The following is a 26476-nucleotide window of genomic DNA, read 5'->3' as shown; positions in this document are numbered from 1 at the left end:
TGATGTTACACGGTGTATGTTGTACAATACTTGTAATTTTGACACTAAATTTTCAAATTGAACATTCGATACAGCAAAAGGTTCCATTTGAACGAATTGTAAATTTTCTGCAAACAAATAGAGACGATGTGTTAGATAGAGAAAGTGCAATTGATTCCTATAGGGTAATTAAAAAATTAATGCAGAGCGCACAAGACGAAATTGCAGGAGAATTAAAGTTAGAGGCTATCAGAAAGGCCAGGGCTGCTGATAAAATTAGGCAATTTGCCAAGGGTAATCGGTTAGTAATATTTAGACGTCGGCGCCGCTAAGGCTAGGAAGGGTAAGGAGAGGGAGGAGTTTGAGATCCAATTGAACGTCAACCTGGCTCAAGCCAAACTTCTAGACAAGGAATCGCAATTGTTATCTGGTAAGTTGCTTAACAGCTTTGGTTAAATAATAAGGGATGATTGTTATGTCACAATAATGCCGAATCATTTAGACCGAGCTAGTGAAATGGAGAATCAACTAAAAGATTTTCTGGCATCACCAGATAAAGCTAGCATGCACATCCACAGTACGAACCAACTTAATTTAGACTGTAATATTTTTAAAGTGGGACCATTAAACCTAGCTACAAGAGCAAGTTATTGATTGATTTAGGTGGACGATGTTAAGGAGTCACTTAAAAGGTAAAAAATTGAGTATCTAGTGGATTGGTTGGCAAGCTAACTGGTCAAGAACTGACTTTATATCTCGACAAGATGCCATTTGTCACATACATACTTTACGACATTGTACTGCCCGTTAAGAGTGTGGAGGGGGCTCCAACGTGTAAGTCATATGTATTGGTTTTCCTTTTAAACACAAAATGATGAGGGTTTAATTAGATAATTAGACGGTTATCTTACGCAGGTTTTTCGTTCAAATATAGAGGTACACATGCAAGTGGAGCATCGTCAGATAGAGTTTTGTGTGCTTCTACGAGATCTTCCGCGCACAGCTGGATGAACGGTAAGGAATTAGTGAACTAGCTATCAGTGAAGCTTGGTTTTGCGCAAACAAAGGCATTCAGGGTACGTTGGTGGGTAGAGGTACCAGCAACAGCGAAATTGAAAATGATAAGAAGAGGCTGGATGCCTTTAGGAAGAGTGTGCCAAAGGTAAGTTATCCGGGGTTTTATCATTTAATGATATTGTTATTTAAAAGGAAAGGGTCATGTATAAACATAGTTGATAATATTGCCAACTGTAATGTAGGGCCTGGTTAACGTTAATGTATCGCTGGATAAGGACCACAAGATACATGTGTTGGTGAACGGGAAAGAAAAGCCCTCTGAATCGGTTATCGATGTGGGAAAGTTAATTGGCGAAATGCACGTCAAATAATTTTATTTTTAGCGTAATGTGTGGCGGCTGTTATAATTTAGTGTGTAAAGTAACGTCCGCTGGACAGTTATGGGAAATAACGATTCGAATGAATAATTTGATATTTTTGATTATTTAAGGTCGCAAGTTTCTTAAAAATATCGTGTAGCTGTGGATACATAATACACTATAAGTCGCGTCTCATACAATGAACGACTGCACTGCAGCATCGTCTCCTAGACCCAAGAAAAAGAGGGCTAAACAGACAGAACCAACTATTAGTACCAGTTGCGATTCCACGATTGCCCCAAATTATAATGCTGGTGCAAATTTCGGTACAAATGCCATTCCACTGGAGCTGAGCAACTCTACCCTGTATATGGCATTGAAACACGTAATTTGGTACACGAATTCGCTTTTCGCTATAAAATCACACAGCGACCTGCAGCAATGCCATAGAACTGCTGGGTTGGCACAAAGATACATTAACGCAGCAATATCATCTATCAGTCCATACGAGCCACTGGGCCCCTATAGACTTAAAAGGCCACTAGATAATAACTTGAATTCTTTCGAACATATACCATTCAAGAACGATAGCTATTGCCTATCAGAAGTGTCAACACTGGATTGTGCCATTGAAGATTCATTTAGGCCAAACGAAACAGACCACGTTGACAAAGTGGAATCAATTACATCACTGCTTGACGTTTACATGTATAAATCGCAATCGCAGCCAGTCCCGCCAAAAAATCAAGCACCAGCCGAATCAATTAGCACAATTCAAGATGGTGGAGAAACGGAATCTTCGGATTCAGGTTCAAAAGAAACAAACACTCCAATCTCCGACGCAGTGAAGAAGTTTAAAGAACAAGTGAATCATCAGCCACAAATACCCCAAGAATATATACAAAGTGAATGGTCTCGAAACGACTTTCCCTTTTCCCCACTAGTAGAAAAAATAAGATCGAATTTTTTCAAGTACCCGAGCTTCAGAGGTATACAGCTCCAAGCAATAAATGCGTTGCTATCTGGTAAAGATGTATTCGTTACAATGGCAACAGGGGGAGGTAAAAGCCTTTGCTACCAACTCCCTCCACTAGTATTTGGAGGTGTAGCCGTTGTGTTCTCCCCCCTCCTGTCCCTCATAAAAGACCAGATCAAGCATATGCAGCAAATTGGACTTCACTGTGTAGAAAACGTCACGACATACAAAACATTTGTCAACTTAGCAAAACCCCGTGGGTACGAACACGGTGATGCCAACGGCCTGATCTGGTTTATGACACCAGAAAAGTATGCAAGCAGTAGTAGAACTTTGGCATTTTTGCAAAAGCTATATGATGAAAATCAGCTTAGGCTATTTGCAATTGATGAAGCCCATTGCATCAGCCAATGGGGAACAGACTTTAGGAAGGACTACCGTAAATTGGGCTCGTTGCGCGCCAAATTTCCACACGTACCAATAATCGCATTAACCGCCACCTCTCCCCCCAATGTCACCAAAGATATTCTGACCTCCCTAAGAATCTCAGGGGCAATATGCCTAAATTCCAACACAAGCCGGAGAAATCTATGGCTTGAGGTGCGATCAAAGTCCAAGACCCAACTCAAGGAAATTGTCAAAATCCTAGGCAAAGCTAAGGAAAGTGCAATAATTTATTGCTTGAGCACGAAAGACTGTGAAAGGGTGGCAGAGGAACTTGTAAAATGTGGAATAACTGCAGGGGCCTACCATTCTAAAATGGACAATGACACTAGGCTCCTAGTACAACAAGAGTGGATGGAAAATCGGAAGCGCGTAATAGTAGCCACGATGGCCTTTGGAATGGGAATAGACAAGAGTAATGTGCGCTATATTCTCCACCACTCACCCCCCAGTAGCCTCGACCGATATTACCAAGAAATAGGCAGGGCCGGACGAGATGGCAAGTTCGCCAGAACTGTCCTGTGGTACTCTCCGCACGACTTTGACCGCCTAAAATCGCTTGTGAAGGGCAAGCCCAAATTCTCCCAGGCAATAGATCAAGTGGCAAACTACTGCTACAATAAATTGCAATGCCGCCACATGTTAATCTCGCAATTCTTGCACGATGAGCCCGAAGGGGAGTCCACCGAAAATTGCGCCTTCTTCCCAGGCGCCACACCTGGCTGCGATAACTGCACCAAACGTCTTAAATCTGTGTGGGAAGACGTGACAATCGAGGCCCGAGAAATCGCCAAATTCGTAGCACAGGCGATGGCCCATCGCACCAATCCCTTTCTCACAGTATCAATCCTAGTCAACGCCCTTAGGGGGTCGATGATGAAGGTAGTTGTCAAATATAGCCTTGACAAGTTACCTGGGCATGGGTGCCTCAAGGGCGCTAGCAAAGAAAGGATTATGGAGATTGTGCGCAAGCTGCTGGCAATGGGTGTGCTGAGGGAGAGCCACCGGCGTAGCAAAAATTTTGGCCGCACCGTGGTCAGTGTGGGCAACGGGGCCAAGGATTTGATCGGTGGAAATATGCGGTTATTCATTGATGCTGTAACCATCGACGGGGGAGTGAAGGCCGAACGGAACTCGTCCGTGCTGGAGGCGGCCTCTCGTAACAACATAAAGAGGTCGATTCCGGAACAGCTTTTTTCGCGCTCGGACTCCTCAGAACTGCCAGACTGTGATTGAGTTACTATTCGAAAATTTAAGGGCGAGTTCCCACTGTTCACTTGTTGTACCCGATGAGGTAGTATTATGCCATCAAATTAGCGCCTTGAAAGTCTCTTTGAGAAGTTTCATATCGGGGGTGCCCTTGTATGTGAATGGTATTGATCCTACGCGCAGTACGTCTGGGAGAACCAGGCCTTTGAAAATCTCGGATTTGCGGCAGCGATCCAGCAAGTTCTCCGATATGTCCTTTGAGAGCTCTTCCACATCTAAGTTTGTGGGCTCTGGCTCGTTATCTGTGCCGGTATAAATTTGCACTAGCTCTACAGCGCAGCAGTAAATGCAAGTGTCGCCGTGCATCAGCCCTAAATTAGCTATGCATAGTTTGCACAAGTGCAACTGAACTGGCGATTGAAGTGGTAATTTTAGCCCGATAGTGCAGTGGGAGTAATGGATTATGAGGTAGAGGTATAAGATAGGGTATAGGATATATGATATGGTATATGTGTAGGATATGGTATATGGTATATGTATAGGATATGGTATATGGTGTGTAGGATAGGGTATATGGTATATAGGATATGATATGGTATATGTATAGGATATGGGGAATGTACAACAGGATGGCCGCTGCACCTACCAAATGTTTTAACGTAAACCTTGTTCTGAGGGATATCGTACATGTCGCAAATGAACTCGTGGATGAGCCTACTGGTTTGAGCCAGTCTAAACTTCCACGGGTAGTTTTCGCATAGCGACAAATCAACCTTGTGCATCCAAAAAAATTCCTTAACTGCTGTCTCACTATCTTCTCCCTCCGCCGAATACAGATAAAATCCTACGTCATCTACATGAAATGCTGGTCCACCTAGCCCTAGGTAGTGGTCCTCATGTATCCTAGGCTCGCAAAGTTGACAGTTTATGTTTGCCTTGCAAATAATGTACCCAGGTTCACCGGCATCGCATTCGATCTAACTGAGAGAGTGGTTACCATAAAATTGGCGTTATTCTTATTCACAGATTTTACGACCTTTACATTGTCAGATTGCTCAAAGGGGCGGCCCACATAGTGCCCTCTACAGGGTAAACCCTGATATTCGTGAGTCCACCCCCTCTTCATGATGTTCAGCAAATCGTCCCTTTCCCTCACACCACTGGCGGAGTGTATGAGCTAAATGATCCATTGCCTACCGGAAACGCCGTCTCTGTCGATCCGTAGTATAGAATGGAAATCTTCCCTTTGCATACGTTGCTAAAGGTGTAGCAGGTTTCAGGGTAAATTGGGGCGCCGCCCAGAGAAAATAATACATTTTTATCGGCCAAAACGCTCCTAAGCTCCGAAAATTTCATCCTCAATTTGGGGATATAAGTGCTGGATTTCCTCGAGTGTGGAATATTTACAAGAGATTCTGTCCTCTTCTCATACAATGGTACCTGTAGCTTTGATCGGGAGTATTCAGTTCTTGGAGTAGACTCAGATTTTCCAATCTATGTTAAATTACATTGTAAATACATTTGACCAATGTACATATCTACCATATTGGGTTACCTTGTCAGCGTGGAGCTTTAGCTTGTTGTAAATGGGCCAGGTTACCGATTTGAGCTTAGAACTCTGGTCTAAAAGCGATTGCTTGATTTTACTCTTCAGCAGCCATTCGCCGGGCGGGTCTTGACCAAAGGGCTTACTCGCCGCCTTAAAGTCAAACTTATTCAATCTAAACATGGTCTTTACTGCGCCGTATCTGCTGTACCCTGGCGTGAAATTTGCCTGGAGTGGATTATGAATGCCCTTCATTCGACCGCCCCCAGTCAGAAAATCCTCAAATTCTCCAGATCCAGATGCAGGTGATGGGTCTAGATGTTTTGGTGGTAGATCTTCCGCTCCTGATGATCCTGTAAACAGTGATTTGTGACCTTCAGAGCATTTTGTGTCAAACAAAGCGCATGGATCTGTACATGTTTCTTTTGGTGCCGGATCTATCATTTCCGCCGCTGAATTAGAGCCTTTCATGTCGCTGGAATCGCCCAGCCCTTCCCATTGCCCAGTATTTCTATCCATCAGCCTGCTGTACTCATCAATCATCTGCTCATCATCCCCATTGTATTCGATAACGGTTTCTGTTATTCCCTGCGGCGGTACTATGTCAATCTACAAATACTTGGTACTAAGTGTTTGTAGTCTATTATTGGATCAAAAATGCTGCACTCTTTAGCCACTTGCTCCAGTGTTAACAGAGCTTCCAATTGCCTAGGATATAAAGAGGTGAATATCTAAATCAGTGCTGGCATGCCTTGTAGCTGCAGTCGTTGTATACATGTTTGTAGTATTCGTTCATCTCCCAAATGATTTTCCAGTACGTGGCGTTATATCTGTATGAATAACTCTAGAAATAACAACAGCATTATTTAACAAATTAACGCAATAGTGTGTATGTTCTATCGATAAATAGGCAGATGATTCTTTTGATATTAAAGTTTGTCACACATTGCGTATTCCAGTGGTGAAAACTGTAATAAAATTAACATTGTAAAGCATACCTCTGCAATAAATGTAGTGTGGTATTAGGGCGATAAAGGGAATATGAGAGGATTATGCTAGTAAAGGGCTCGTATATCGGATTGGCAACCAGTATTATCAAGGGCTCCTTCTGGTCCCACTGTATTACGGAAAGGTTACCCTTCCCATCGTCTCAAGCCTATCATAACATGAGTACAAGTGTTGGTATTGTATTTTAGAGGCCTTTGGATGATCCGAATCAGACCCAGAAGAGAATGCCACCAAATGGATCGTATCTGGAGGTATATTATTGGACTCTTTCATCTGGTGGTTAAGCATACGCTGTATGTTAGAATCCGATTTAGCCCGCTCAACAGCATCAAAAGGCGATAAGTAGGTAGCCAATGAATTGCATTTCTCCTCAACTGCAGGAGTAAATATTTCGTATAGCGAAATATACAGTACCCCGTCCAGCCTATTCATATTACGATCTTCGAATGCCATAGTGTCATCTTGAATTACAATTTCGCACCCAGTCATGCGTAATTTGTACTCGATCGATTTTTTCCTATATTATGCTATGCTTACGTGTCGGTGTGCCAATTCGTGTTCAGTAATGTGGCTCCGGATAATAAACATCCCGTTAGAATGTATAAGTTCTCCAACCTTGTGTGTTTAAAGTTTACGCAAATGACCGTGCCTGAGTCATATTTTTGTGACCTATGAGCGATGATCTGCGGAGAATCCGCATAATCTTTCGTGTAAAGACAGAGGCGGCGAATAAAACGCTTAGTCTGCTGACATTGATCTTTTCAATGCGGTATCTCTAAGTGAAAGCTAATGTACCGATGTGTTTCTGTAGAAACTGCAATAGTTTTTGTGCAGGTTCCGGAAACTTACGATTTCCATATCACCTTAGCAGATACTACACCTACAGTCACCACACCTACATCTGTGCTTATAAAATTTATCACGCCACACAAACAGTGCTTAACAATTTCTACTAGTGTATATAAGATAGTACGCGTGTACAATTAAATAGCAGCGAAATACTAGCGGTATAATTGTAGGTCTCCAGTGTTGGAATCAGTCCACGTTCATATTGCATTTGGTCTTCTCGTAAATCGCCACAAAACGCTCCAAAATAGCGTCTATATTGACTTTCTCCTGTTACCCGTGCGATCTCTCCCCTCTTTTGACATAATCTCCTTTCGGTATGGCTTGTAACTGTCGTACGCAGTTTGTATCTTGCAAATAATAATCTTAGCTGACTCCCATCTCTCAGTATCGTTGTTAAAAATCCTGCGTTGCATGAATCTGGCTTAATAACTAGGGCCTACTGGTCTACGGATAGCACGGTGGCGTATTGCACTGAGCACTGTTGGTAAAAGGCCGCAAGCGCAATTTGCGCGGGTGTATATAAGAGAAGAATTCTGAATGACATTTGGCGCTTACTCTGGGCATTCATACATGTAAATGCAGTCAAATTGTGCCGCTATTGCAATTTCTTTTGTAATGTTGAACGATTCAGTGTTGGTGTCCGATCCAAAATTTGGGCCCAAGTACTAAGTCACCCATGATTTACCCTTCCGCACTCTTGTTTTAGCCAATATATGGAATCTCTTGAATGAAATATGAAGAGAGAAAAGTCGATACCATCGCATACTTTTGGTTCCAGTTCAAACACTTCTATTTTAGTAGGCAGTTACTTTCGGGATCCAATTCAGGCAGGTCTCCTAGTAAATCCCTCACAGTGAATGCCTTCCAGCAATCCTCTGCCTTTAGAGCCAACGATAAGCAGGTGAATATCACGTATCTTGGGTCGTACTCCAGTGCCGACCTCTTAATGTAAAATCTGTTGAAGATTGCAAGCGCAGACTCCTACATTAAATAGTGAATACCAATACTACATGTTTTACATATTTAGCTTTGGATATCCTAGTTAATTGGTAGGCGAAGTAACTTATCATCCACTTCTCATCTTCCAAACACGGTACATGATCAGGGCCAACGATATCTAATTAGACTAGTACTAACTGGAAATTAAACCTAGGGCTTTATCCCTAACGCCACTTCGGATGCTCTCAATTTCACTTTCTTGCTTGAAGATCCATTTGGATAGGTGGGAAAAGGAAGAAAAATCTATCATGATCCCAAATATCAAGGATCCACTATCAATAGTTTTGGACTTCAATCGCACACTAGCCCATACGTCTCAATTCCCGGCATTATCATTTCTCATAAATTTTCCAAATTATTAATTCCTAGTAAAATCTAGGTCAGGCGGTAAAGTGGCGTAACTAGCTGATTGTGGGTATTGGTCACTGATTGTCTCGATGGGGACTAGCGCTATAAGTTTATTAGCGTTGAACATCGCTTTGATATAATAATTGACTGGAAACAACGAATAAACGTGAATAGATCTGCTGTGTGACTAATGGACTCTGAACCTTCGAGTAACAGTGCCCGCAAAGGCGATAACCCACACAATCTCTCGGTCAACGCAAGTATCTTTCGCGAATGGAGAACTCCGCAAGCAGAAGTGGGTATATTGTTATGCAGGAATTGGAATTGTCTATGTGGACTCTTAAAATGCTTGAATCAGCAGTTGCCCTTGACTACGAACAATACGGAGCCCTTAAAACAGCCATTCACAGGTAAATTGCCCATAATGAAGAGGTGTCCCAGATATTTTAAAGCCATATGTGTGGATTAAGGCAAATGAAGCGGATAAATTTTACAAAAGCCATCCAAATTTCTACGAAACATGTCTTGAGTCCACCTTTGGAAACCATATGCCTGCGACCCTCAGTGAACAATGTCCAACTTTTTGCGGTAATTAAGGAGATATTTAGGAGGTTTGATGGGATTTGAACAGGATTTATACGAACAAAGTGACTCAAATGACATAGGAGAGGCCGAACTTTCAACTCAAGATTATGATCCGGGACCTACCGCTGATAGATATGATAATATGGACTGCTCGAGTAATATCTCTGAAACAGGAAAACAACATCATAATATATCTATTTACGCCCCCGATTCTACAAATTTAGATGGAAAAAATAATGAACAATATGTTGAAGGAACTGATGGCAAGGGGGGCACTTACCACTCCCCAAAGTCCTTAACGAACCCGCATGTTAATGATAATAGTAAAAGTGCCGATGATAAAGTGGATAAAACAGACTCTGGTGATATAAATTCGTTCATCAAGGAGAGAGTAGAACCCCACCGTGTACCTAGGAATGTTTTCCGTATGAAAGGGCCGGAACGGATGCGGGAAATGTCGAGTATTTTTGTTAGCAGAGAATCTTCAATATCAAACGTGCCCAGGAGATCGTTCATTAGATCTCTCTTCAAGCGGAAGAAGATGGATGAAAATCTTGTAGGCATTGGCCATAGGCATTTGAGCGAACCGCTCATTGAGATTTCCGGGAAATACAATCTGCCCCCTCTCGCTACACATCTAAGCCATTTGCAGCATAAAACTCTAGATGGTATAAAACTTAAGGAAATAAAAAATAATCGTCCCACTTACAATAGGCAGGGTAATTCCATTGCAGCTGGATCAGATTGTGGTTCAAACAGCAGTTGTGGTGCCTATTATGGTAGTGTTCATGAGAGCGAAAATGAAGATGTCAAAAAAATGTTGTGGTTCAGCAATTTGGCGCGGATTGACTCTGACTCCAATGTCCATGAGGGGCAAAATAGATGTGCAAGCAATTTTTTTAGGCGTTTCTATCGTATACTTTGTTGCCGCGCTCATAGTGCCAATAATGATGTTTTGCACAAAATTTACAAAAGAATTGGGAGCTCGGATCGCGATAAATGCACTGCTACTGAACTTTTAAATATAGATATTGCCAAAATTGACACTGATAAACTCAAGGAACCTGTATCCCCCGGGCCTGTATCTGGCCAGCAACAGTTTTTACAGCTAGTAGCCACGAGGGAAAAGGTGCAACAAAACATTAAAACTTCTGTGTACAATCTTCAAGATGTTACTGATTTCTGTATTTTATTGACGCCAATTGGTATTGAGCAAGTTAAACGCATTTTGTGGTGCCTAAACACCAGTTACTCATCTAAGGTCGAGTACATGCCAGTGAGTAGTAGTTAATGCAGATGATTCCAACACTTTGCTGTGTGTTGCTGGTTTATTTGATTCCAGAAGTTGTGATTTGCGTGTTATACAAGTTGTTGAAGAGAGCCACCGAGCAAACGAATGACCTCTTTGTTGCTTGTTCGCGGGTTGAATTTATTTATTTGGTTAAAACGTGTTATTCCAAGGCCAAAATGTTGAACAATGTGGCAATTTCGTACCTGGAAAAATTGGGTGTCGATTTACTGGCGTGGATATCTCGCGTAATTCAGCGTGGATTTACTTTTATCCTGCCTTTTGACCATATTTTGCGTATTCTGGGCGCCTACCTATTTCAGGGCGATGAAATACTCTGTCGTTACATACTTTCAATCCTGAAGCTGCTGCAGCCCGAGTTGCTTAAGTGTTGTGATAAAGAAAGTGCTGACCAAGTACTATATTATGCTGGGCTTAGATCTAACCCTAATTTAGACGAGATAACAAAGGTATTTGCAAATTAATTTAGATTGCCTACAACTTTAGATTATCATTCAGAAGACCGAACAGTGCTGAGAAATTGGATGTTGATCATCAAACTAGCTATTTGAGACCGATAGGCATCAAGCTGTTCTACAGGCCCCGATTGAACCACGTATCAGAGATTGTCAAAGTTCATGAATGGGAGGAACTGTGGACATGGATGAACGACTCATACCGTATATTGGACCCGGAAATGCTCTATTGTTCCACCACAGATGGGTATAATATGTTCTCCCTGATTAGAAAATTCGAAGCACTTCGTACCGACTCGATTCCGGCTCTTCTCTTCATCCAAACATACGCATTGGATACTATTGGTGTGTTTATTCCGCAACTTTGTAAATTTCCAAAGGATGGAATTTACACCCACAGTAAGTGCTTTTGTCATTTAGATGCATTGGACCGTGAAAGTTTTGTGTTCACTTGTAAGCCCATGTTTCAGGCCTATTCATGGATGGATAAGGGTGGGCCCAGCATCACTCAAGAATGCATCAAAGTAGGTTTGAATGGGTGAGTGGAGTTTGATTTAGTATTGCTCTGTATGTGGACAAAAATTTGCACTCTGGATACAGCAGCGCATGTGCTACCTACAAATCGCCTGCGCTTGTTAAAGATTACTCTGGTCACTTTTACATTTCAACTCTAGAACTTTGGATCCTTTCATAACTCTGCATCGCTTTCTCAATTATATTTCGCAACTTAGCGTAGTTGTTTATAGTCACGCATTTACAAATGGCAATTAGAATAGATCGATATGCGGTATGATGATAATGATTTTGTAAAATGGCATTAATACATTTGTTACAATAATTATATATACTTACAATAAAATGTCAGATAAAACTAATAATAATGTACTGTAATTATAATTAAGCGTCTGGAAGATTAAGGTTGAACAATTCTCTAAAAAGACCCATAAAGATATTAAAGAACAATTTTATATCAAAGTGCATAAAAACAATAGTGCCGTATACCCACCATTTAAACTTACTCCATGCATTAGAAATGTTAGCTGTGGGCCAAATATGACCATTTCCTGAGTGTCTAACCACATATGCAAATAATGCCAGATATTTTCTAGAAACCCAGGAAACAATAAACTTGATATAATTCCCAAAGTATATGGCAAATGATAAAACTACTCTTGCCTTATTAAATATCACAGCACCTTTTGTTTTATCAGATTCTATCACACCAAAGAACAATCCCGTTAGGGCAAGTGACGTTATAGTTCCAGCGATAATACCACTTATAAAGGTGCCTAAGACCGACAAGCACATTACCATTTCCTCAAAATTCTGAATTCTATCTTGATAATGCGCAGTCACTATATATAACATTCCCATTGGCAATCTTATACATAGCAACATGAACCAAAATACGGGCCAATTTATATATTTATATGGATTGAGACAATGCTTGCCGCAATCTATAGTTCTTGATTTCAAATGTGAAAAAATACTTCCACAAAATATTCCAGTATAATAGGTAAAAAGTAGTGTGTACCTATTCCATGGAAATTTTATATGATGGAATGAATCAGTAATAATATTTACTATATAAATGGATACTAACCAGATCCAGGTATGAAGAATGATTCCAGTGTTAAACATGTTAAGTAGAGAAATAGTGGATTTATAACTAATTTAAAAGATTTAAATCCACTCTTAAAAGAGTCATAGTGATTAAAAATGGATATACTCCTGTCATTGTTCATAGATATTCCTCCATGATCAATTTCTACAGCAATATCAGTATAAAATTTAACTGATAATATCATAACTGTTATTGTAAAAATCCATACGTATATAAGAAACATCTTTTCATCTACTGTATTACTCAAGGGAAACCTTTTCAAAACATAATACTGTATACCGATACCTAATAAATTTCCAAATGTTATTCCTGCGATAGCCAATGGAATTAACCCCAATGCATAATCCTTTTTTTCATATATAGCTGCACGTAAAATAACTTTGTATTGACATATAGTTGAAAATGTTCCCATTGACACTCCTAGTACCAACCATAAAAATTCGTCATTTGGTCTAATAGTTAGGAAAACAAGGGAGTGACATCCCATTGCACTTATAAATGTTAGATAATAATAGCAAGTGGCTGATTTATCGATATACAACACTGCGACTAAGCTTCCTGCCATCATTCCTACATTCACTACCCATGTCATTGTTTCAAAGAATTCTTCAGAATCGAGAATATCGTGGCCTAAAATGGGTCCTACCAGATACAAAGTTGCTTGTAACGTCACCAATGGTATTGTAGAAGAAACCCCTCCTGCGAATAATGTTTTCAGTCCCCTAGTCTCCATATTTAATTATTTAATGCAGTTATGAATCCTAGTATTATTACAGGTTAATAACTTTGGCTATTTATGGTTAGCTATACATGCTAAATTTGTATTGTTTAAATTATAGCCAGCCATAATTAATATATCTAAATGCGATTTTATATCCAATATATATTTTACTACTGGTATTATTTGTGTTACATACATTAAGCCAATCAACACATTCAAAACTCTTCATTTGCTAAACTAGTCATTTGGATGCATTTATATAAATAATCATAACTACTTATGTCTGCATCAAATTAATATTCCAGAAAAAATATACTTCGTGCAAAAATTGATTAATTATTGTACAGAACATAAGTTGTAACGCCCAGTGATTACTGGCTAGTTACTAATTGATTAGTGGATGCGATCTAAATCTTTTAGAACTCTTTCGTAGTAGGAACGCGTCATGTCCTGGGAATCTAAAATTTGATGCGGAATCGGATGTTCAACGACTCTTTGAACATGAACGGGAACCGGAATTTCTTTATAAATAAGCTGAACCCTTGGACAGTAAAACTCCTGAACCATTTCAACTTCCACGGGGATGTTTACATTCCGATCCACAATTTTCTCCACAGGCACTGGACGATATTGCTTAATGGGAACTTCAACTGGATAGGGAACATCACGATACTGTGGTTGTATAACATCCTTATACACATGCTATGTTATAGACTACATACCATAACTTTTGGAACTTCTACAATTTTTTCGACTTCATATGGCTCGTCTACGTATTGGATAACCTCCTTTTCAGTGGTAACATATTCCGGAACAATCTGTTCCACATTCACAATCTTCTCCTCAATAACCTACGTCAAATAGAACCCACTGTCTTATATTCAATTTGGGGGACGTTGATTATTTTCTCCTTCACGACCTTTTTTGGCACAGAAATGATTCGTTCCTGCACAATAGTCTTTGGCACTTCCACAATATTTTCTTTGTAGATAATCTGCGGCACCTCTACAATTTTGTCGGTATACTATATTATCCCATCCATACCGTTATTTCTGGTACATGAACAACATTTTCCCTGATTATGGGCTTGGGGATGTGCTTTATACGGTCGCAAATAACAGGCTTTTTTACCCTAATAATGTTCTCTTTGTAAATGGGCTCGGGGACCTCAACTATCTTTTCCACAATCTTTGTATTAGGGACTTGAATGACACGCTCCTCAATTTCATGTTTCATCACCTCCTTAATTTGAATACTCTGTTCAACAATGCTGTCGCCCATTTTCAGCTATTTATTATAATAATTAACACCATTTAACAGATACATATCTTTACAAAATTCTATTAATCGAGAAACACAAATAGAATTTGCATATATAGAAAACTAGTTTATCCTGCTACATTAATTATACTGTAACGGTTGTGGACTGGTGATTCATTGTGAGGCACCGAGGAGCATAGCTATATAAAATGATATTGAGCATACTGTCGAGGAGGCTGAGGCCGAGCACGCAATATTTAGCCCATCCCATTAAATTTAACTATTGCATACATAATTTGACATTGCTGCAAAGGGAATTTGCCACAAAAGTGTTCAAGCTATCCGATATAGGAGAAGGTACATAATGTTGTAATATAGGTATCACTGAAGTTGAATTAATAAAGTGGGATAAACAAGTGGGAGATGAAGTGGAAGAGGTGAAATGATTTAATGTAGATGGAATCCGTTTGCACAGTACAGTCAGATAAGGCGGCTGTGGAAATCTCTAGTAGATTCACAGGGAAAGTCGAGAAGTTATACTACCAGCCAGGGGATATTGTAAAAGTTGGAGATCCACTCATGGACATAGACATTGTTGAGGAGGCTGAAGCGGCGGCTTCTGTAACCAAAGATTCTTCTCACATAGAACCCTTAGGTACTAGTATTTCTGTTTCAACCAACATTGGTGTAAATGACACAACATCTACTAGGGATAATAGCATTTCAGGAGTTATGGCAACTCCTGCAGTGAAGAAAATGGCCAAAGATTTGGGCATTGATATTTTAAAAGTAGCTGGTTCAGGGCCAAACGGAAAAATCACCAAAGAGGATTTACACAAAATCACCAGGCACTCAACAGACCAATTAGAAGGTACCGTTATAAAGTTATCCGGTATTCCTCTCGCAATGGCCAAGGTATGTGCATACATGTACAAATTCTACAACTGCAATTATAATTTCCACCACATATTACATATTTATGGGTTATAAATGAAATATGCAAGTGTTGAATTAGGCCATGACTGAATCTATGGCCATACCAAATGTTACGATTGGACAGAATGTGGATTTTACTGATTTGGTGGCGAAGGCTAAATCTATATCTGAGACAGTAATTGGTGTCAAAATAACGGTGACTCCACTGTTAATAAAAATATTCTCTCTGGCCATAGAAAAGTACCCTATATTCAACTCCAAATTTGGACCGAATAATCAAGTATACAATTTACTCATTTAGTATACTGTATTTAAGAATCACAACATTTCCGTGGCAATTGCCACTGAACACGGATTGGTCGTACCCAACGTGAAAAACGTGCAAAACAAGAATATCAAAGCAATTGCCGAGGATATGTGTAGGTTGCAAAAACTAGCAACGGATAAGTTGTTGTCAAAGGATAATGTAAGCTGCGGGACTTTTACAATCTCCAATTTGGGAAGTATTGGATGTTCTAGTGTATCTCCAAGATTGTTTGATGGACAGGTGACCATAAATTCATGTTTTAATAAATGATGGCTTCCATTCATTTATTTTAAGCCACTTCAAAGCACAGTGTAAATAAAATGTTCTTCAGTGGCTCATCCAATGTCTAATGTAGGCTGCAATCGCTGGGATTACTTCTGCTGAATTAGTACCAAAATTCGTTGGAAATGAAATAAAAGGACGAAGAATTGCTCAGATTGGATTGACTGCGGACCATCGTCATATTGATGGTGCGGCAATGGCACTCTTTCTCAAAGAGTAAGTAAAGGCTCACGATCTCGCACTATATTGTCACAATTATTAATAGGTGGCTGGTGTTCTTGCATATATAAACCTATGGTTTTTTATTATTACTTTTAATTAACAATGTATGCTAATTTAGGGTGAAAAGGATTATTGAAAACCCGGTTCAGTTGGATTCATTTCTATGATAGTGCATTTTCCACCTGTGTACACTGCGCACATTGTTTGTAAAAATTTGTCCATAGTTCACTTAACTTCGCCTCTCCATCCCTAACTATGGAAATGTTGACAGTGTGGCTATTAGTTATATTGTGCTGGACAGTGAAGTATTTTGAGAATTGGAGGCACTCGTATATGAGGTCATAAAGTCTGGCATCAAATTGCAGTGCATTACAGTAGCACTTATAACCCTTTATTAATTCTTCCAAACAAGTCACTACCGGTAGGTTATTCGCCCGTGTTCTGGTTGTCAGATCCAGTTCGTCTAGATATGTCCTCATCCTCCACCTCAGCAGGCAAGCACCATTTTGGAGCTCCAATAGCGAAATATCTCTGGGATTTTTCCCAAGATTTAACGCATTAAGCCATACTTTGGTAAGTCCTTGTTTAGCCTCGGTAATTTCTCTGGAAAGTGCCTGGTGGGCAAAATATTTTATACGGTATGAATTTGGGAATAACGTATCAAATTTACTTGTATGGCATACTTTAATGGTTCGGTGTAATATTGTTGCTATGGGGTTTTTGTTTTCATCTAATTTTGAGAAAAGTTCTCTTGACAATGCATCCAATATTGTTTTATCAAAGTGTTTCGGGGGGACTTTGCCCATAATATCACACAGCACGTATATTGATCTGTTGCTACTGTCGCTGTAAAATGTTCGTTGCGCATCGCTAATGGATTGGTGTATCTTGGTATATATGGGGTTTTGTAAGGTTTGGACATCATTGGGCATAAAGTTGATTGTATTGCAATCGTTCCAAAAGGGGATCAATTTGACGATCCTCGTAAACAATTCCACCTCCGGTTCTAGCGCCGTCCTAAGATTAAGCATTCCATTGCATGATATGTCAACATTGGATAATTTATGGTAAAAACCTTCAATGGCATTGTATACCTGTGTAGCTATGGTTTGCCTAACGTAGTCAACCCTACCAGAAGGCGCTCTGTGGCCAATTTGTTCCTCTACAAATGAGGCGCATTTTTTTAGCATTCCAGAGAAGTTGAGAAGTTCTAAGTGAAACTACAATTGAAAATATGACGATTAAAGGCTTTTGAATTACCTGTAAAATGGAAGTTTTCGATTTTTTTGTTTTCGCAAACATCGTATTCGCCACTTGATACTGAATTGTTGCAATCCAAATAAAATAAAGACATTAAAATAGTCTCCAACTCTCTGTCACTTGAAAAATTATTTGTTTCTAGCGTATAAATTGCAGATTCATTCCCTCTACTGCCATCAATATCGGTTGGAGTTGTTAGTAATTTCGGGAGATGGGAAGCAAAAATCCCCACTCGTAGTCTGTCGGAATGAACGATCCGCCAAATGTCCCAAGATCCAGCTTTTTGGGTAAATTCATCTGCGCTGTGTGCATATTGAAGAATTCGTTTGTGGCATTGACAAATAAATTTAATTGCAGAGAATGAATTTATCAGTGCAGTGTCCCCACCCATGGCCAACATCACTATCCAGTAAGATGGCTGTGTAGATATATATTTACATGACAAATACCTCCCTCCAGCACTATCTAGCAGAGTAATTACCGAATTAGCCCGAATTATTTTGTCATTGGATGAAATAATCCAAACGGCCCTGGAGCTTCGGCCGTGCGAATCTAATTGGATGAACGAAGATTTGGAAGTATTGTATATACAAATTTTGTCACCTGATTTCACCAGTTCAGTAGTGGATAACGCCATTAAAATTCCTCTGCCCTATAAAAATATCGATTATTCACATCTTAACTAATGTTAGCATTGGTAAGCATTTTTCAAAAAAATACAGTAAATCTTCACTCCAACCAACTATCAATCTACCTCTATGAAAAAATTTATCAACTCTACTATACATATATACATAACATCTATATAGGTTAATGCTGTAAAAAATTTATCAACTCTACTATACATAACACCAAAGTAGAATGGACTAGCGAGATTAGAACGAATCGTCCCTCGAGCAAAATGAAACCAAATTCCTAAATGAATTCCTAATTACTGGAAAGCCTTGATCGGGTTGAGCCCCTTAAAATCCCAGCACACAGTGTTACACTCGCCATATTTGTCGCGGATGTACTCTGGCTTTTTAAGCATCTCATAAAATGTCACATTGGTTAGTGAAGATCTGGCCGTACGTATGGTCAGGTAGAGTACGAATAGCAGCCAAAATGTGTTGAAACAAGCGCCAAATATACACGTGAAAAAAGCCCAAATCTGAGTTAAATATACACAATTTTCGCCCAAACAATCTAATACATGGCATGCTACAATTGCTAGAAATTCACATGTATAAATGCCAAGCGGCGATAGTAAATATATAATGAAAATTGAAACAAAAGGAACAAAGCATAGAAAACAACTTACCATCTGTCCCTCGAGGAGATAGCATCTAGAGACCATGTACAAATATATAACCTTGTAATTCTGCAGAAACAATAGCGTCAGAGTAAACACAAATAGGAAAAATGACCTTTGATTATCCCTGGCAATGCAATTATCCACCCAAGCGCAATGGTGATCCTGTCGACTAAATTATTAGACTCTTACATTATGCAATGGCCACATTCGCCGCAATGATGAGATCGGCGCGGTTTTATCATGCTACAAGTTACACATACGGATTTATAGTCCCCATTTATATCCATCACTGCCTCTACATATTTAGGGTGCGAATTCGCACGGCGCTCCAGTGCTACTTTATCGTAAATGCTGTGCATTTCTATGCACAACATTTTACCCTCCTCGAGGCATACTCCAGATGAATCATGGTACTGGTGGTACCCATTCGTTCCTCCGTCCATCTTCACCTTGTAAATTTCCAAATTGATAAACTTTTGTCTCCTAAATCAGCAAGTCATGAAATTGATATATTTGTGTATATTGGTTAAATGTCATATCACATGAGCCTACCTTTCGAGTTTCTCCAGGTGCGCACTGTAAGATTGCGGATGAAACATGTGAACAGAAGGCTGATAACAATCAGACTCGTAGAAACTTTGTCATTATATGTATACCTGGAGGTTATTTGCTTTTGTGTGGGTACAACTTGGGCCTTTGCAAAACCAGGGTCAGAAAAGAATGCTAAATCATGCCGCACCTACTTGAGGCCCAAAATATTTGGCAACACACCCATAATAAAAACCATATATTACAATCGGAATTGATCTCGAGTGTATGATACATGTTCCTGATTGAAAAATAATATGTTACATGAAAAGTAGCATGTTAATGATTGTTATTCCCCAATAATAAAAGGGATATGGCGACCTCAGCGACGATATATGTCCCGTTATCACTCCCTGTAACTTCCATATTTTCATTAATAGGTATAGTAGCAGGTTACGTTTGAGCTTGCATATACCCCAAACAGTTTGCTCTTCAGAGGTCTCTATGTAAGAGAGTAAATATTTAAATCATCATGTATACAAAATGCACGATGCTTTAATAACATTATAGAGAGGAACTAACTTGCGATAGACTTGGAATCCATGAAACTGGGTGCCCCCTTTTGACACTAGATAACAATTGGCTTACTATAAAACGCACGGTTTCCAAATTACCGGAAAAACACGCGTAATGAATTGCGGCATTGCCAAGAAAGTCCCTATGGGCCAGGGAGGCCCCCCGTGCCAACAGCCACTGCACAACATGCAAACTTCCTCTTCTTGCGGCATGAAGAAGACATGTCATGCCCTAATTGATGTTCAAGTTACATTCTCATCCTGTTCCTCCAGTGATACACCGTATAGATAAAATAGCTCAAGTATCCTTAGAGCAGTCGATATGTCATCCTGGTTAGCCTCGGCTGCAGCCACCAAAAAGGGGGTCATCCCCCTCTTGTTCTGAGTGAGACATTGATTATTTTGAAAAAATTTTTTTAAAAATCAATTTAAAATATATTTATAGGAATACGTACTTTGTGTACTATGATGGGTGTGCCGAATCTGTTGATTAGGTAATGGATTGTGGCAAAAGATCCGCCTTTTATGGCGAAAAAAATAGGCGTTTCCCCATTAATGCTATCAACCTTATTAACATCACAGCCAATATCCAATAGTTTCTTTACTATTTCAGCGTTGCCACAAAAACTGGCCCAGTGTAACGCCTTAATATCGTCGCACAGGGATATGTTACCCGCCAGGAGCAGGGGCTGTATTGTGCTATAAAATTGACATAAATTACGATTTGTAGCAGCGTTAAACAGTGTGCGCTAGATTGAGATTGACACACCTCTAGTTGTTGTGGCGAGAGGGTTTGAATTGGAGTGGATCGGGACGACTCTGCAATCGTGACATGTGTGACTGGCGTGATGAGCGATTCTTCCAATTTTGTGTTCAGGCGGTCAAAGCCAAAGTCAGGCATTTTAATCGCCTGCGTGGTCATGTGTCAGTGTGTATACCCACGCGCGCACATGGGGTGACAGCAGTCCATCTATACATAATCAGATACCAATAACTAGGCAATTTGGCAGCTATCACATCACATTATATTTGATCTAGGTATATCTCGTCGAAATATACATATTCCCTACATAATTGTATCTGAAATAGTTTACTAGTGCTACAATTTACTAGATGGGTGATATATTTGTTAGATGAACTCCAATTTCCTCATAATTTGTGACCTTAGATTATCCAATCTATCTATAAACTGAATTCTGTCATTACACAAGCTGGTACCTAGTTAAACAGAATAATTTTATAAAAATTCTAGAAATTATAATTGGAGGGGAGGCCAATTGCGTGGCACTGAGGAGGTTGTATAATTTTGGCAATAAAAATGGCATAGAGACACATGGTGTGTTGGTGTTGAGAAATTGTTTGGTTATTTTTAAACCGCATGTAAATAATTTAGAACTTTCCGCAGGTAATTTAATGTAGTTGATCTAATAATTAGTGAATGTTAAGTAATCAACATAGATATTTTAGTAGCGTGCTGAATAACCCACAATTGTAACTAATGTAATTGTATTATATATACCATGGGGTGTATAAAATACACCACGGCTAGTAGCCCTATACCATCACCTTGGTACATAAAATGTAGTGAACATATTGGCACAACAATTGTATTATTTAGCAATTAACACGTAAAATTGGGCATATAGAGTAAGTGATATGGATGACGAATTTGGGGAGACCTACATGGATGAGTTTGGCGAGGCCTTTGGGGAAGATGAAGAAGATATATTCGACGAAGATTTCGACGAAGTCAATGACGTAGATTTGGGAGTTAAACGCGGGGATGTTGACATAATTACGGATCCAAATGATCCGAGAGTACATGTAAAACTTACTGCTTGATTTAGGTGAGCTCCAGTAATCGCATAACGAGTCCTTATCTCACCAAGTATGAGAAAGCACGTATTATTGGCACCAGGGCATTGCAAATTAGCCTCAACGCGCCTATAACAATACCTTTTGATTTTGGAGAACAAGATACTATAGACTCTGCCTCAATGGTAGATGCAGCAATTGATCCACTTGTGATCGCCGAAAAGGAGCTATACCAAAAAACCATTCCTTTTACAATCAGGAGATATCTACCAAATGGCAGTTATGAAGATTGGAAGATACAAGAACTCATTATAGATTAATTGCACCGGGCCTGCCCATTCTATCAAACTACATGACAATACGCAACACTAAACTGTATTTTGTGGTTGTAATTTTATGCTTAAAATTAGAAACAATTGTGCGGTTGTTATTGATCTGGTACTGGCAGTCTATTGTAAAACCCCACTCAAGGGGCCATCTCGTTGAATGGTACGTGGTCATTCCAGGAAGAATCACAGTCTAGATCGTTCACCACTTCCATTTGTATGGGAAAATTCCAATACTGAAACTCGTTGTATTGGTCGTCGTGCGTGGACGAATTGTCAACAGGTGCCGGAAACATCTCCTGTACAATATCCGTCATAGAAGTGTACGTCCCCTGGTACGTGGAGTTGGATGTTCTAATCACACCCCTTGGGTTGATGGTAAATATACGAAATTCTGGTACTCCAACTGAGGTGTAAGCTCGCCTATCCTATGTAAGTGATTGATGTACCGAATCGTTGTTGCCAAAACCAGCGTAAAAGGGGTTGTGCTCGGACGAGAATATGCTACGGATCTCGTTCAGAGTAGATATTTTGAAGGTATATGCAGATTTAGTTATAACCTCCCGCTTTAAACTGATCAACAATCGGTCTGGGCTCAAAAATAATGGTCCCTCTGTGTAAGAATTTAAAATAAAACCACTCCTTGTTAATAATCAAAAATGATCATATTCATCACTGTCAATTGCACAAATTTGTAGTAAACATCAATAAATATGCAAACAATCATATTAATTTTTTGATGTAGGTGATATTTCCACGAATAATTGTGAATTTTATACGGGAAATAACAAGGTTTTACCTGGCAATTTGTTAGACTTATTTTGGGTGAGACCAAATAAATACTCCTTAGTGTAACTAGACTGGCCAATAGCACGCGCAGTTAAGTACAAAACCTTGTATGAATTTTGCGAGATTTTGGAAAATAACCCAGCCACTCCCTCATGCGACCAATCCTTTCCTACAATGGGCATTAAATGGCCCAGTAAGTCTGAACGAGTTATTGTGCCATCTACGTCTGATATTACAATTTTTGCATCGTGAGGCCACAAATATAATACAGACTTGACACTTTGAATTCCCTGTAGAGCAGATTGGACGACAAAAGTTATTAAATTTGGCCCGGGGTTTAAGTTTAGACTTTCCAGTTGTTCCGATGTAGGCTTGAATGACTGTTGGCATTTCCTCGGTTTATTCAGTGATGATACGTCTCCTGGGTTGGGAATTTGGGGGCCATTCTTTTTGTATCCATCCCTCGAACTATCAAAATTTATGTGCTCATCAGACTGGATTAATATATTAATTGTGCACATATAACTGTTTATTTTATTAAGAATTGTCACACATTCTTAATACACATCATTATAAAGGGCACATACCTTATTTTTACCAAACAGTAGATCCCAATATCGCTCCTTAGGCTTATCCATATCGTACTTGAGGATCATGTCGAAGGCTGAGGGAGATAATGGGCGGTTGAATACAATCCATGATATTATTAGTGCTATGGCAACCTTAGCTTGGTAGTATGGAGGCCTGGAACCAAAACAAGCAACAAGAGTCGGATCGTACAGGATACTAGGGTCGCTGCTAAATGCATCCCAAGTCACTAAATATTTGGAAAAAAATTGTGATTGTGCATAAACATCCCGTTCATTGAAAATCAAGTGACCGCACAGGGAGAGTTGGAGTATACTTCCATCCCTGCCATGCTGTATTTGCGTATCTACCCAGTTCCACATGTTATCTGAGCCGTACTCGAAGTTTGGAAGGATTGACTCAGCCTTTTGTGACATTATATTACCAGATTTCACTGGGTCTACATCGGCACCCAGTCTATCTCTTTTGGCATCATTAACACCTGTAGTGGCGGCCGCAACTGCTGTTTTTGTTGAATGTCCTGCGATATTATACTGTTTGTTAACCAATGGCTTTTGACAATCAATGCAACGGAGGGAAACATCTTTGGACGAAGGATCGTACTCTGCATCGTTTGAATTAGGGGACTTTGCCAAGCATACATCTTCCATCCCTGATTTTTGTTTTGAAGACTCGATTAAAGATGATATTTCTTGTATGTCGTCACACTTTAGCGACAAATGTTCCGTTGATTCATCAATGGATGAGATTGTTAGAGAATGTACTGGTGATCCCTCATCGCTAGATGAATCCTCATCATCCTATGTTAGTATTTCTTCGGTGATGATAAGTGTTTTTAATAAACATTTTCGAAAAATAACTTTTCAATATTATGGAGTAACTTACATCAATATCCTTAGGAAAATAAGCTTCTCCTGCACTACTCAATTTCATAGTAAGGTTGGAAAGGACGCCATTCACATAGACAGATACCACTTTCTCCCTTGATTTAAGTAATTTCACTTTCCCAAAACGAATATGGAAAGGAGTAGATTTGTAGATGTACTTTGGGGTTGAATCTGATGATGCCAATTTGTCCAAGCGTTTCACACATATTATATCACAGGAACCAGAAAGTGTTGCTTGATTTATGTCCAACACATTTACTACGCTGCTATATATTTTCTCCCACATCCTTTACCTACTGTGAACCACCCACCCAGACTGCCATAGTAACTCAATAATCCTTTTCTGATCCCCTCTTGCTAACCAAATTAATTCACTTAAACGGTTATGTATAATTGCATCTAGTATTATTATAGTTTATGAATTTTAAATATTACAACAAATTCGAACCGAATTCATTTTCCACTAACAATCACGCCATGTAATTACTAATTTAAAATCAAATCTGTAATATATATAATGAATTTGTTTGAAAAATTTATAAATAACTACGATTTGTTATTGAAAATTTTGCACTTTTATTCATCAGATATCTGCCATGTTAAATTTGTCGCTCACCGTTTGGCAATTTGCTTCATAAAATTTTCAATCCAATAATGAGGAGTTAGGACTGAAAATTCGATAAAAACACATTTCTTCTACCTAATTCCAATTACACTAATGGCTTTGAAATTACGAATGCGTGCCCTGCAGTAACTCGACAGGGTCAAATTAGTCAAGTAATAGTTTCAAATAGTGTAACTAATTAATTATGTGAGTGTGACTGGTATAATAGACAAGTGATATTAGTTTTTGCCAGTTTATTAGCAAATACAGTTAATAAGTTCCAGAAAATTACGAATTATGGCGTGTATTTTCAATATGAAAATAATGCTTCTCATTTGCAAATATGTCACATTGGTTACAATTATCAAAAAATTTGTAAATGGAGCATCTACCAGTAGCCAATGGCCTTGAGAATAATTACTAATATGATCACCATTACGGGTAGATGCCAACCTTCTAGGGGCCATTTGTTTCCAGAGGCAGGGTCGTTGGGGCCCAGGTGGAGGCGCTGACGAAGTTTCTCGTTGTCTTTAACCAGAGCAGCCTTTTGCTTTTCTGCCGTTAGACAGTATGATACTAGCTCCTCGTACTTTTGTCTTAGTTCTAAATTAGTGTATTATATTATCAATTATCAGTGTAAAGGGATGGGATACTTTATACACATACATACATATATATAATCGGCGCATCATGTGTGTTATTATATATATTTATTTAATGAAATGCATATTTTTATATTAATGATAAAGTAGATAGGAAGTGACACATGTACGCAGTGCATAATAATATATGTTCAGTTATTCACCTGCAACGCCTGCATTGGGTCCCAAGGGGGTGAGAATTCTGGCGGCGATGTGAGGCGGGACGCCAATGTTGGATTGGCTTGTCTGTATGTTGAGACCAATATCCTTCTTAAAGGTTACATTGAGGCGGTGATCTTGGATACTGGCTTTGTCGAGTGTAGTCCAGAAATCCTTGGAAACCAATTCGTCATTTGCGATGGCAGTGCACTGGACGAGGAACCTGTCGTTGACCACATTTGGAACCTCACTAAGAGGCTGCAAAATGATTTGAACAGTAAGTGCCTCTCCAGGTTTAATTGTCCCTGTTGAGGGGCGGACTAGATAGCCCTTGGGTGCTGTGGTCTTGATTTTAAAGGCCACATGCACACCAGATAAGTTTTCCAGTAATAAGTTCGCATTTAAAGGCGTGTATAACACCAGTGGAAACTCGATATTGTCCTGTGGAGATACTTTCAGCAGCGATGCCATCTCACACCAAAGTAATTCAAATGTAGGGCACCTCACATAATCGCCCTTACCTATACCCACTGACTCATAACATGGGCCTATCTGCCACTTTTGTCACTTTCCTA

General features: G+C 39.5%; 14 protein-coding genes across 14 annotated transcripts; 5 read left to right on the top strand and 9 right to left on the bottom strand.

Annotated features, from left to right (window-relative positions):
* Nucleotides 1–2: 2 nt before the first annotated feature.
* On the top strand, nucleotides 3–1367 carry BMR1_02g03020 (conserved Plasmodium protein, unknown function; the record flags this gene model as incomplete). The annotated part of the gene is made up of 10 exons (XM_021481646.1): nucleotides 3–164; nucleotides 186–273; nucleotides 296–409; nucleotides 482–556; nucleotides 578–621; nucleotides 643–671; nucleotides 692–813; nucleotides 895–993; nucleotides 1014–1141; nucleotides 1239–1367. The coding sequence occupies 10 exons, from the start codon at nucleotides 3–5 to the stop codon at nucleotides 1365–1367; spliced, it is 990 nt and encodes a 329-aa protein (XP_021338265.1).
* A 187-nt stretch (nucleotides 1368–1554) lies between these two features.
* On the top strand, nucleotides 1555–4011 carry BMR1_02g03015 (ATP-dependent DNA helicase Q-like 4A; the record flags this gene model as incomplete). Its single annotated transcript, XM_012792911.1, has 1 exon — nucleotides 1555–4011. One exon carries the CDS (start codon nucleotides 1555–1557, stop codon nucleotides 4009–4011), a length of 2457 nt encoding a protein of 818 aa, XP_012648365.1.
* Nucleotides 4012–4083: 72 nt separating this feature from the next.
* On the bottom strand, nucleotides 4084–7396 carry BMR1_02g03010 (hypothetical protein; the record flags this gene model as incomplete). The annotated part of the gene is made up of 13 exons (XM_021481645.1): nucleotides 4084–4355; nucleotides 4631–4837; nucleotides 4859–4961; nucleotides 4982–5161; nucleotides 5182–5478; nucleotides 5540–6129; nucleotides 6150–6261; nucleotides 6282–6360; nucleotides 6529–6647; nucleotides 6668–7055; nucleotides 7076–7187; nucleotides 7208–7313; nucleotides 7334–7396. The coding sequence occupies 13 exons, from the start codon at nucleotides 7394–7396 to the stop codon at nucleotides 4084–4086; spliced, it is 2628 nt and encodes an 875-aa protein (XP_021338264.1).
* On the bottom strand, nucleotides 7574–8636 carry BMR1_02g03005 (cyclin H; the record flags this gene model as incomplete). The annotated part of the gene is made up of 8 exons (XM_021481644.1): nucleotides 7574–7638; nucleotides 7662–7804; nucleotides 7828–7920; nucleotides 7943–8052; nucleotides 8073–8176; nucleotides 8197–8368; nucleotides 8389–8504; nucleotides 8525–8636. The coding sequence occupies 8 exons, from the start codon at nucleotides 8634–8636 to the stop codon at nucleotides 7574–7576; spliced, it is 915 nt and encodes a 304-aa protein (XP_021338263.1).
* On the top strand, nucleotides 8925–11777 carry BMR1_02g03000 (TBC1 domain family member 24; the record flags this gene model as incomplete). The annotated part of the gene is made up of 8 exons (XM_021481643.1): nucleotides 8925–9029; nucleotides 9050–9144; nucleotides 9165–9322; nucleotides 9343–10595; nucleotides 10616–11077; nucleotides 11098–11482; nucleotides 11504–11621; nucleotides 11642–11777. The coding sequence occupies 8 exons, from the start codon at nucleotides 8925–8927 to the stop codon at nucleotides 11775–11777; spliced, it is 2712 nt and encodes a 903-aa protein (XP_021338262.1).
* Nucleotides 11981–12481, bottom strand: BMR1_02g02992 (hypothetical protein; the record flags this gene model as incomplete). Its single annotated transcript, XM_021481642.1, has 1 exon — nucleotides 11981–12481. One exon carries the CDS (start codon nucleotides 12479–12481, stop codon nucleotides 11981–11983), a length of 501 nt encoding a protein of 166 aa, XP_021338261.1.
* On the bottom strand, nucleotides 12682–13440 carry BMR1_02g02991 (hypothetical protein; the record flags this gene model as incomplete). The annotated part of the gene is made up of 1 exon (XM_012792907.2): nucleotides 12682–13440. One exon carries the CDS (start codon nucleotides 13438–13440, stop codon nucleotides 12682–12684), a length of 759 nt encoding a protein of 252 aa, XP_012648361.2.
* A 381-nt stretch (nucleotides 13441–13821) lies between these two features.
* On the bottom strand, nucleotides 13822–14709 carry BMR1_02g02990 (inner membrane complex protein 1e, putative (IMC1e); the record flags this gene model as incomplete). Its single annotated transcript, XM_012792906.1, has 4 exons — nucleotides 13822–14130; nucleotides 14151–14279; nucleotides 14300–14452; nucleotides 14473–14709. 4 exons carry the CDS (start codon nucleotides 14707–14709, stop codon nucleotides 13822–13824), a joined length of 828 nt encoding a protein of 275 aa, XP_012648360.1.
* BMR1_02g02985 (2-oxoisovalerate dehydrogenase E2 component (dihydrolipoyl)) lies at nucleotides 14898–16602 on the top strand (the record flags this gene model as incomplete). Its single annotated transcript, XM_021481640.1, is given in 7 exon segments — nucleotides 14898–15045; nucleotides 15067–15125; nucleotides 15145–15603; nucleotides 15704–15904; nucleotides 15926–16171; nucleotides 16287–16429; nucleotides 16554–16602. 7 exon segments carry the CDS (start codon nucleotides 14898–14900, stop codon nucleotides 16600–16602), a joined length of 1305 nt encoding a protein of 434 aa, XP_021338260.1.
* Nucleotides 16597–18332, bottom strand: BMR1_02g02972 (hypothetical protein; the record flags this gene model as incomplete). Its single annotated transcript, XM_021481639.1, has 2 exons — nucleotides 16597–17645; nucleotides 17696–18332. 2 exons carry the CDS (start codon nucleotides 18330–18332, stop codon nucleotides 16597–16599), a joined length of 1686 nt encoding a protein of 561 aa, XP_021338259.1.
* Nucleotides 18571–21014, bottom strand: BMR1_02g02971 (Ankyrin repeats (3 copies); the record flags this gene model as incomplete). Its single annotated transcript, XM_021481638.1, has 13 exons — nucleotides 18571–18610; nucleotides 18631–18845; nucleotides 18996–19158; nucleotides 19179–19472; nucleotides 19542–19625; nucleotides 19646–19712; nucleotides 19733–19818; nucleotides 19842–20019; nucleotides 20100–20145; nucleotides 20166–20324; nucleotides 20345–20473; nucleotides 20548–20841; nucleotides 20862–21014. The coding sequence occupies 13 exons, from the start codon at nucleotides 21012–21014 to the stop codon at nucleotides 18571–18573; spliced, it is 1908 nt and encodes a 635-aa protein (XP_021338258.1).
* BMR1_02g02970 (DNA-directed RNA Polymerase II subunit F) lies at nucleotides 21749–22227 on the top strand (the record flags this gene model as incomplete). The annotated part of the gene is made up of 2 exons (XM_012792902.1): nucleotides 21749–21916; nucleotides 21940–22227. 2 exons carry the CDS (start codon nucleotides 21749–21751, stop codon nucleotides 22225–22227), a joined length of 456 nt encoding a protein of 151 aa, XP_012648356.1.
* Nucleotides 22228–22373: 146 nt separating this feature from the next.
* On the bottom strand, nucleotides 22374–24783 carry BMR1_02g02965 (LNS2 (Lipin/Ned1/Smp2); the record flags this gene model as incomplete). The annotated part of the gene is made up of 5 exons (XM_021481637.1): nucleotides 22374–22661; nucleotides 22683–22846; nucleotides 23033–23516; nucleotides 23610–24410; nucleotides 24496–24783. The coding sequence occupies 5 exons, from the start codon at nucleotides 24781–24783 to the stop codon at nucleotides 22374–22376; spliced, it is 2025 nt and encodes a 674-aa protein (XP_021338257.1).
* A 706-nt stretch (nucleotides 24784–25489) lies between these two features.
* On the bottom strand, nucleotides 25490–26372 carry BMR1_02g02960 (Vesicle-associated membrane protein-associated protein B; the record flags this gene model as incomplete). The annotated part of the gene is made up of 2 exons (XM_012792900.1): nucleotides 25490–25704; nucleotides 25907–26372. The coding sequence occupies 2 exons, from the start codon at nucleotides 26370–26372 to the stop codon at nucleotides 25490–25492; spliced, it is 681 nt and encodes a 226-aa protein (XP_012648354.1).

The sequence above is a fragment of the Babesia microti genome, chromosome II (assembly GCF_000691945.2).
Source record: "Babesia microti strain RI chromosome II, complete genome".
NCBI lineage: Eukaryota > Apicomplexa > Aconoidasida > Piroplasmida > Babesiidae > Babesia > Babesia microti.
The sequence above is the reverse complement of the archived record's forward strand: the minus strand, read 5'-3'. Positions and strand labels throughout refer to the sequence as shown.